The sequence below is a fragment of the Cicer arietinum genome, chromosome 1, assembly GCF_000331145.2.
Source record: "Cicer arietinum cultivar CDC Frontier isolate Library 1 chromosome 1, Cicar.CDCFrontier_v2.0, whole genome shotgun sequence".
In the NCBI taxonomy this organism is placed as follows: Eukaryota; Viridiplantae; Streptophyta; class Magnoliopsida; order Fabales; family Fabaceae; genus Cicer; species Cicer arietinum.
Genome location: NC_021160.2, coordinates 15,477,152 through 15,488,514, shown reverse-complemented (window position 1 = coordinate 15,488,514; position 11,363 = coordinate 15,477,152). Strand labels below are relative to the sequence as shown.

The 11,363-nt window shown below is 27.8% G+C and overlaps 1 protein-coding gene across 6 annotated transcripts; it reads right to left on the bottom strand.

Moving 5' to 3' along the window:
• Positions 1-5,030: 5,030 nt before the first annotated feature.
• Positions 5,031-10,994, bottom strand: LOC101494757 (magnesium transporter MRS2-2-like). 6 transcript variants are annotated; one of them, XM_004513429.4, is made up of 13 exons: positions 10,779-10,994; positions 10,184-10,281; positions 9,590-9,862; positions 9,445-9,474; positions 8,404-8,557; positions 7,812-7,933; positions 7,301-7,375; positions 6,625-6,849; positions 6,481-6,525; positions 5,885-5,929; positions 5,761-5,790; positions 5,535-5,654; positions 5,031-5,426 (listed from the first exon to the last, which is right to left on the bottom strand). In XM_004513429.4, the coding sequence occupies exons 3-13, from the start codon at positions 9,836-9,838 to the stop codon at positions 5,340-5,342; spliced, it is 1,182 nt and encodes a 393-aa protein (XP_004513486.1). In that variant the 5' UTR covers positions 9,839-9,862; positions 10,184-10,281; positions 10,779-10,994; the 3' UTR covers positions 5,031-5,339. The 6 variants fall into 6 exon arrangements, with proteins under 6 accessions (XP_004513486.1, XP_004513485.1, XP_004513487.1 ...); XM_004513428.4 differs by having other exon boundaries at positions 9,590-9,865; positions 10,779-10,975; XM_004513430.4 differs by having other exon boundaries at positions 9,590-9,865; positions 10,817-10,975.
• Positions 10,995-11,363: the final 369 nt, after the last annotated feature.

Here is an 11,363-nt window from a genome sequence, read left to right as displayed (position 1 = left end):
TATATATATATATTTGAGTAGGACTAGGAGGTTTTGAATTGGGTAAAAAATCATGCGTCATAGAAATAAATTGACTAGAATATATGATTGTTTCTTAATGTGATATTGTATATGTTTTTTTTTTTTTATCCTTATCCAGTCTAAATGTCCTTTGTTGAGTTAAATTAAATTTATGATACATATACCGTATATATACTTGACTTCCTTCGTTTGAAAAAAAAAATTAAGAATATTATTTATTTTAATTTTTTTCAAAAATAATAATAATAGAGAGATATTTTTCTAATTCAAATATGGATTTTTCCCATTAATCAATTGAAATACTTTATTAATTATTAAAATGCATATTATTAATCTCTTATTTAATATATATCTTGTTAATATTTAAAGTACCTTGTTAACTATTAAAATACAACACATTTCAATGAAAAATAGATTACAGAATTGGTTAATCTCATATATTATATTGGTTAATAAAGTATTCAAAATGATTACTGACATAATATATATGTCACAAAATCATGTCTCTGTTATTATAAAAAAAACATTTAAAAATTGTGTGTGCGTTTGTTTTCTTTTTTTTTTTCATTTTGTTTTGTTATTTTTTCTTTGAGAGTTAGATTTAAAGGATTTTAGAACTAAATTAAACCTAAATTCTTTACGGTCGGACAAACGTGTAATCATACATACAAAGAATTTTGATTGTTGAATGGATATTGGAAGATGTGTAATCTAACTTTACCAAGTTGAATATATTTTAAAATAAAGATTTTCAATCTTTATATAATATTAAGATCGACAAATATGCGACGACACAGAATCTAAATCGTAGAAAGTTTCCGATAAACAAACATACAAAAACTAAAGATAAACTAAAGACGACAACAACTAGTTGACATGATAGAACACTACATATTAGAAAATTGTAGTATATGTTAATATTTTGACCTAAATATCAATAATCGAGATTTTGTTCAAGATATAAAATTAAATTCCATCCCCTTCACACTCCACCAAAACCTAATATTTATTATATTGTAAAATAATTGGTAGATTAGCTTCAGATCTAACATAATTACAAGGTAAAGGAAAATGAAGATAGAAAATAGTACCTACCTAATTTGATAGAAATGGTGCTTAAGCAAGCAAGTTCTTCAAGTTGAAAAAGAGGATGGTGGGCATCACCAAGATTTGCCCTTTATAAGCTATGTGCAAATGTAACGGGTCTCGTTAATGGAAAATGCGACTTTAATTAATTATTTTATTTTATATATACAAAGTATATTCAATTAGAGAAATTTTATAATGAAAAAATTAAATTATAATTATACAATCATATATAAATGTTAAAATAAAAAATTATTTAAATAATACATGATCACTTAAATATATGATACGTAGTTGGGGCCATTACCTCAAAAAATTAAAATTGACCATTATAATTTTAATAATGTAAAATTCTAGCTCTCTTGATTCCATGACTACTTGTATATTTGTAAAAAAATATGTCTTAAAAATAAATGAATGATACTTATAATTTTCAGTATGATAAATAATTATATTTTTTTAATTGTATTCTCTAACTATATGCATCACATCTTATTCAACATCATCTACTTTGTATTTTAATTAATGATAAATACGCCAATATTTAATTAGATTAATTTGAAAATTTTATTATTTGCTTTCATTTTTATATTTTTTTTTTTGCTTCATTGAAGAAATAATATTAATTCAAACTAGGAAAATTGTCTCATGCAATATCCATATAGATAAAATTATCTAAAAGAGGAAAAGAAAAATTCAAAACAATTATATCAAAATCGGCATAATGATCACTATTTGTGCAGCACACTTATTAACCTTACAATCAATTATTGTTTCAATTTACCAATGACGGAAATGAATACCAAGAGGAGGCTTAGTTCAAGCTTTATGATGTCTGAAGTTGTTGAAGTCAGAAACTCCTTCAGTTTCGAAACCATAGTGTGGATCTAGTGGTGAATTAAATTTAACTATTTATCCTCATTTAACATCTCTAAAGCAGCTTGAGAGAATATCAACATGTTACGATATTTCTATAGGACAACCAAATTTCAGTTATGCTACTCTTTCATTCATCTATTTTTAATTTATGTGTCAAATAGCAGTGTTAACTTTTGTCTAGTAAAAAAACACATTTAAAGAGTTCAAATTATGTATAGTTATGCTAACAAATTTGCATTATGTAATATAAAATAATTACAAAGTTATGAATTATCATTACAATATATTTAATTATAACCAATATATATTTACATTAACTTCATATAGACAATAGTTCGATGACTAAAAACTAGTTGGGGGTACGTCAAAAAAAGATAATCGGAGCAAATTTTTTTTAAATATAAAATATAAGAAACAATTAAATAAATGAAAAAAATATAAATATGAAATATAAAATACTTTTTTTTCTAGTACAGTGGTCATGCGTTAATTTTGAATTATTATAACTTTTTTCATGAGAAATTCAAATATTATATATCAAATATGATAAATTATGTATAATAATAATAATAATAATAATAATAATAATAGTAATAATAATAATAATAATAATAATAATAATAATAAATAAATAAAGAGGATAACTTTGTTGGTGCGACTTTTCTTCCGGTGAAAAGTTAATTTATGAAACTTATTAATAAATTAAATTCAATCAGTAAAAAAAAATTAACTTTTAATTCAAAACTTTAACTGCATAATATAATTATCAATATATAATTACTCCGTCTTTCACAAAGAAACATAGTAATATATAATTAATTTAATTTAATTAAAAACTTTAATTACATCATATAAATATAAATGTTATTCCTTCTTTCACAAAATAAATATTATAAAATATTTATATACATTAGTACAATAAATAAATAAATAAAACAAAAACAAATACAAAGAATATTCATCTAGCTAGAGACTAGTTATGATAGTAGTGTTTTAATGTATTTGCTCACTATAAAATTTATTTTGGAGATATATTATGTACAATAACATACTACAGTACCAATATTATAAGTTATTTATAATGTTCACGAATAATGACATCACATTATTTTGAATCAAATTATATTATTCAGTATTTTTTGGTACAGACTATAAATGTTTAAATATTCCCACATTAGGGATATTATTTATAAAAGTGCAATACAAATTTTTTATCAAATCAATACTATATACGTAAAGTATAGTTTATGCATACGTGTTGCTATCACGTTAATTCTCAACATATTTTTATATTTCAGTTAAAATTTATAAAATTTCTTTATTTACAAAAATTTCTCAACAAACCACATATATTTTTATCTTTTTTTTATTAATTTCTAGTTTTATTTTAAAATAATATATTCAAATGTACCAAAAAATATATAATTTATTCAGTATAACTTATTTTAGAATTTATTTATTTTTAAATAATAAAACACTTATTATTATATCTAACAACAATAAATACTATATATATAAAATAAATCTGTATGCTTACTTGTCACTTACTCATTCAATCTAAACAGGTTTATTTAATTGGCAAAAAACATTTCAACAAACTATACTTTGATTCTAATTTCTACCTATCAATGGTATATTCCCATATTGTTATGTCGATTATCAATAGTATTGTATAGTGTAAACTATAAAGTAAGGTTTATATTGACGCGTGTCATTTCTCCGTCAAATATAATATTTTGTGTTTTTTTAATTTTTATAATTAGTTCAGAAGAGAAAGGGTTAATTTTTTCAATTCCAAAAGATTGCTCTAGTGATAAAACAATACATTTATTAGATATGTAATTTAAGAGTTTGATTCTTATTAGTAAGTCGTAGAATATTCTGTGTTAGATTAATACATCATTCTCTCATTTTAATTATTCTTATATATAAAAGATATCATAGTAATATGTGAAATAAACAAATAATTGTTCAAATCACAATTCAATTAAAATTCAAATTCTTTTAAATTATTTATCTTAAAATAAAATATTAATTACTTGAGTTTAAATATTTAAATAATTTTTTTATAAAAAAAAATATATTTTTAATCTAACAAATTTTTCTCACTAAATTTTTATATCTATTTTTATTCTATCCACACGAGTCAACTTTCTCAACAAACGACTAAGTTTTAATGAAGCAAAACTTTCATTTCTTTAATCAATTGTGAATAATTTATTTTAAACATATTATAAAAATTGATGAAATATTTATATTCTACTGATTTGAAAGACTCCAATTTAGCACATGCTTTAGACCTAAATATACCAATTGAGTCTAGTGTGTATTGGTTGGTTGAAGATTTGAATTTGTTTATTTAAATTAGTTCATTTTATTTAATTCATTGAAAAAATAAAATTATCATAGATGAACGAAGTAATTTGTCGGACCAAATTTTTTTTTTTTTTTAATTTTCGATTAACTCAACCAAACTAAAATATTAAGTATAAATGATTTTATTTTAAAATATTACTATTAATTTATTAATAATTTACTTATATTTTTTGTTGATAATTTTATTTATTTATAAATTAATTATTGTTGATATATTTAATCATGAATAAATTTAATTATAAGTTAATTAAATAGATAGTGAGAATAAATAGATATAACAATAAATTTAATTACATTACTTTGAGGATTTTAATTTTGAAAATAGCTAACAATACTTAGCTTTCTTTTTATAACTTTAATATAAATAACTTTTGTGTTTTGTTAACTTTGTGTCAGTGGTGCTTTTGTTTTGACATTTATTTTTGTTGACCTGTCTCCAAACAGTACTTTCAGCTCGTCTACCTGAGTTGATATGCCCCATCTCACCCGCCCACTTTTCATTCTTCCTCCTTATATTTATTCAAGTGTAATGTACAATATGGATCGGTTGAGAGTAGAATTTTCCAAATTTAAAATAGAAATTGTTAATTAAACCCTCATTTAATGGCTCGATCATAACGGTGTCCGAATTTATTTATAATGCTTATCTCATCCATGTTTACATGAAGTTAACAAAAGAAAAATATCATTATATTAACTACAAAAAAATAGCGTATAAAGATTAATAATATATTCAACTTAATTTAATCACATATCAAGGCCTTAAAATTATTCAAAACAAAAATCAACTCTGGATCTGTATATTTGAGGTTATTGCAGACCTGCCAGGCTAACACCAACTCTGTATCAACCCTAAGAACTAAAAGCTTGCATTATATACCCTTTAATGTAATCTTAAATAAATTGACAAGATCTTGAATCATCATTCTGGACCATATGTAAAGTTCATTCTCTGCACCTTTCCAACATATTGATTTTCATGATCCAATCAGCCCCTTTTTGCGAGCATAGATGGTAATCATGAGAAACATAATAGCTGAAAATGCTCCTGAGACAATAACTACCTGCAATAAACATGATTATATTTTAAGCTATCTATTTAAAATTTTGCAGCCATATACTTTAACTATATTACAACGTTGGGTGCCCATAAATACAAGTAGTTTGCTTACCCATTTGAACATGTAACCATGGTTGTCATTCCAACTGTATGGGATGTTCATTCCAAAAATACCAGCCACCAGAGAGTAGAAAGATAGGCAAACAGTTCCAGAGCTAAGAAAGAGCTCTAACTGCACCAATCGATACAAAAATTTGAAGGATTAGCGAACTCGAAGTAAAATACATTTTGCAAAATACTAATAGAAGATATGCATGGTGGAGAAACATAAAAGGCACCTGAATAAGCTGATTTCGATGGTTGTCAAGCTGTAAAATGGAGAAAAATAAATAAATTATTCACATTACATGTCATTCGCCAAATACCTATTGTTAATACCAATAAAAACTAATAGTTACTTACTTGAATGTTAATGTAATCTTCGGTATCATCAATATACTCTCGCAGCTATAAATGAAAAGAAAAATGGAACTGGTTAGACTAATAGGGATCTTGAAATCATGAATTGTTCCCAGAATCACCATTATTACAACAGATAGAAAGTTATAAAGGATGCAGAAAGATCCAAGTATAGTCTGATTCAATAAAGTAAGAGCATATCATCTTACAATTCTTAAATATTGCACGCAGAAACTTCTCAAAACAATTTTTGAACATACACTACAAAGTTCAACTTTGAACAAAAGGAGGGGAAGTAGGGAGAAGCAAAATGCACATATATCCTCTTTTCAACATTAATTTCACAATATTAACACAGTAACCTTGTAAACATTAAGAGATCAATGTGGTTAAACCTCACGATGCTTACAAATAAAAAACTAAGTACCAACCCAAAAAGGCCAAACCTTCAGTCACTTTCATAGGCTCTAAATTACAGAGTGAACATGCAAACTATATTTTTCTTCATATTACAACTAAACAGTCTTTCAAAATACTTTATATCTGGCGTTTATCTGCCTTGATACAAAAAATAAGATTCAAACGGAGATGAAACTTACTGTGTTTAATTTGTTTAATGTGCTATCAATTTGCATGAAATAAGCCTGCAAAAATGAACGAACACAGTTTTAACAGTTTTTTCATTAAAAAAATATGGAAGGTCTTTGCTAAATAAATTTTGAAGTAAATAATAATGTTATAACCTCCAATAACATTTCAAGCTCTTCCACATCATTTTCATCAAAACGAGCTGTTGCAATACTTGCTCTACTTGCTCTGGATATTTTTGATCCATTGGTTGGGGAGGTAGCAAACCAATTTGCAGCACCTGATCCACTAACTGGTGACACTGAACCTGCCTTTCTCGACAGGTATAGGTCAGCCATATCATCGTCGTCATCCAGCAATTGTTCGAGCTCATCTCTGACCTGTAGCAGATAACAAGAACTGGTGATGGGAGAAGGAGAAAGGAATACATATTGTACAGTATATGAAGAACTGCCTTCTGAAACATATTTTATATTGATCATATGAAGCTATGCAGAGAAACAAACCAACAACTTTGTACTGCGATCATGTACTAGGTGAACACAATGATCTAGATCCCCATAAATATTAAGCATGGAGAACATGAAAGCTCCTTGAGTTCCCATTCAAGCAAAACCCAACTACTTGATTATAAGAAAGCAAGGTTCTCGAGAATGGAATTTTTTTCATATATATTGTTAAGATATTGATATTCCTACTTAAAGTAGGTTAAATTTCAGACAAAAGATCAATAACCATCTTGAAACAGAAGGTGCGGAATATAATCATAAAAATAAAATGGGCTTTTTCCGGTCACACATTTTTCACTATCATTGAAAAACTTGAACATACCTTTTGTACCCGAGCATTCAGCCTTGTCATTGCACTCTTCATTTTACGAACTCTGTCCAAATTACGACTACTAATCTGCAGATTAATGTAATTCAAAAGTTCATAACAATTGAACAAAATAAAGTGTTCAGAGTGTCGTCAAACAAAGGCCATAGCACTATAGTGTAGCAGAATTTTAATAAACTGCTATTTCCTATGATCTGCAATTAACAACACAAAAAAATATATTCCTCAAGAAAGTCAAACATGGAACAAGAACACACATTTCGAGCCAACCAACAGAAACCGTAAGAGAAAAGTAACAATAATTAGAATCGACATCTCAATGATAATAAGTACAAGAAATAAAAAGCATAAGATATTTGAACTTAAGGAAGGAAAAATATCCTCCACTTTAAATGAAGCTTCTTATTTGCTAGCTTATTCTACTCTATATCAAAGGAAAATAGGGGCCAGGACCAGAGGACTCGAGAAAACGGAAACAAGATAAGGAATTCAATTATATATTTACCTTGGAGGTAAGTTCGTCTAATGCAGGATAAGCAATCAGCTCCAACTCATATGTACGTGCAGCAAGAAAACTACAAATGGCTTCTAAAGCAACCTCCAGGGCGCGGAACTCAAACGGTGACTCTACATTGCATAATTTAGATCATTCAGATACGGGATGAAAAGCAATTTCTGAAAATAATTTATTCTAATAAATTCATTAGAAAGGGCATTAGATGATGCAAATCGAAAACAAATTTCTGAGAGGAAAAGCCGCAATCAAATATCTTTATAATACTTCCTCCGTCTCACAATAAGTGTCGTTTAAAGTTTTTGCACACATATTAATAAATGCAATAATTAGAAGGAAGAGAAAAGAGATTTTACTAAATTGTCCATCTTAACCATTGGTGGACTTTTCACTATTATCAATGCAAAGTATAATAATTCTTTGAAAGTTGTGTATGATGATAATCATTGAAGGATAGTATAGGAAAAATAATTAAAATTGCATTGAAAATTGTGAATGACATTAATTTTGAGACAATTCTTCTACTAAAGTGACACTCATTATAAGACAGAGGGAGTAACAGTTCATCTTTAACCTAACATACCATCTTCATCAGCAGCTTCAGCATCGTGTTGACCACCAATATACTCTTTACCATCTCCTTGTTGTTGATGAATGTCACTCAGTTTAGGCAATCGCCTCTGCAGTTCTTCAACAACAGGGACCACATTTTCATCTGTCGGATCTCGCAGCAATACCTATACCAGAACGTAGTTACTTTCAGAATGCAAAAGTAAAAGCCATCTCAAATCTCTACGAATAATTACAGGGATTCACAAATATACAGAGCAGGTTATAGAAAAGAGTAATAAAACCTATTAAGGGAGACTCAAAAGTATCCTAGCTCTATCAAAATCTGTTCTTTGTTATTAAATCAGTAAACAAAATAAACAAAATCACGTAGTTGTATGCTCTTACAAGACAGTTAAAGTTTGTGCCATCACATTAAGTAAAAACTTTGATACTAGAACAGGAAAAACAAGCCAACAAGTAGGTTATTGTCCCTGTACTTGTTTCCTTCAATGACATGACACAATAATTTTAATATATGTTCCCATAATTCATGTCCCTAACTAACTGCATGCATAAGATAAGAAGCTCAGAACATGCCGCATCTACCATTCCTCTACGGTATGTTTGGAATAGATGATTTTTGAAGAGGAGGGGTTTATTATTCTTTTTTAAAATAAGGAAGCTATATAATGTTTCTGAAAAGGAATTAAGTCTAATTGAAATGTTATATGATCAATTATCATGTTATTTTTACAATTTTATCAAAATATCAAATATACACCAAAATGTAGGCTTAGCCCTTCAAAACCCTCCCCTCCAAAACCCCCAAAATCCAACTCCCAAACATGTCCTCACACGTTATTGTTCAATCAGTCTAATGCTTTTCAACTATGAGTATCTTAAAACTAAAAGAAGCTTGCTCCTTATTAAATACATATTGTTTCAATATATTTTTCTTTCCAATAGATAGAAAACCATAATTCTTCATAGTAAAATGTTATAACAAAAAAAAACTTCATTCCCCATCAGCAATCAACAACACATTCACAAATTGAAATAAAAGCTAACTAACCTCTTCAGCTGTGATAATTGCCTTGATATGCTGAAACACGGAATCACAAAAACAAAATAAAAAACACACAACAAAACCAAAAATTAAAAAAACACAATACAATGTAAAAAAAGAAAAACAACAACAAAATCATATGATGTACTACCTCCAAGTTAAGCACAATAGCCTTCTCACGACCAAGAATGGTAGAAGGGTAAGAAAGCAAAGGATCAAGGATTCTAAGATCACGTGCATTAATCTGAACCCTGTGCATGATAGCATACTTGTCAACATCAAGCATCGACCCTTGACCCATAGCATCAATCAAAATCCAACTTCTCGAAGTTTGTGTCTTCTTTTTCACAACAACCATAGCCTGTGGGTCCGCAGGGACAACGCTCTCATCTCGAGCCATCCCTTCTTACCCTATTCCTCCAAACTTCTTCAATTCAAAACACAAAATTTCAACTCAAAACTCTGTTTCAATTTGATAGAAACCAATAACAGAAAGAGCGAAATTTCTCAAACCCTTTTGCGCATTTAATCAAACACCAGTTGAGTATTGGTATCCCACCTCAAAAAAAACGTTTTTTCCGATTAATACTGTAGATTCGTTCACGGAAAAAAATAACAAAATAATATATGCATATAAGATAAAATATAAAGCGAACTTATTTAGTCTGAAACCCATAGCAGATAGGTTCATTTGTGTAATCAAGTGTGGGAAAACTCTATTTTTTTAGCAAAACTATCAAATTACCCTTCAAAATGTTGACGTGGCAATTTTTTTTACAAGGACAGTGGCGGAGCTTGACCGATAACTTTGGGGTGGCCGACATAAAAACATCTGAACCTTATCTGCAACATAAAACACTTATCTAAATCAATCAATTTTTTTACTTTTCTTTATTCTCACAAACTTATCTAAATCAATCAATTTAAGAAACATAAAACATCTTATATGCCAAAAAAAAACTAAAACACTTTATATGAACAAAAGAACTCAAACAAAAATGCAACAAAACTCAAATACATTCTATGCAACAAAAGAAATTCAAACACTTTATATGAATATAAAATCAAACACCTTATGTGCAACAAAAAAAACTCAAACACTTTATATAAACATAAAATCAAACACATTATGTGCAACACAAAAACTCTAAACAAAAATCATAATTGAAACTCTAAATCAAAATTTCAACTCCAAATCAAAGCTCCAAACTCAGTAATAAAATAAACTCTAAATTTCATGATAACTGAAGAACATAAGCAAAAGTCTGCACTAACAAAATCAAAACTAACAAAATAGAAATCCGAATTCCAAATCAAAACTAACAAAAATCAGAACTAACAAAATAGAGAGGTGAACAGAGAGGCAAGAGAGACGAACAGCCACCGCCACGGAGGCAGTCAGGCAGAGGGGGCCGCAGGCCCGAGCAGAAGAGCGATTCGTGATTCGTAATCTGGCAGAGCTGGCCGCGCGTTTGTGGTCGTGAATCTGATTCTAGAAAGGGAGAGAGGAAGGTTGGCAAAAGCTCCGCCCCTGCTCATGGAAAACTGACTCCAATAAAACAAATAAATTTAATCTAATTTTGATATGGTAAAATTTATATTATAAAATGAAGGCTAAATTACATTTGTGGTCCTTTAACTTAATCTCAGTAACGTTTTAGTCATTTATCTTTTTTTTTTCCGACTTGGTCCTTTATTTTAATTTTAAGTGACAATTTGATATTTTATGTTTTAAAATTTCAACAATGTTATTTTTTTTTATACAAAAATTCAAAAAAAAAATTCAATCAAAACTCATAAAATTAATTATATTCTTAAATATAATACAAATTTCATCAAATTCGTAACGCAAATCTTCAAATAAACTCATATTTTCATACTTTATTTGATATTGTTAGGAATAAAGGACTAAATCGGAAAAAAAA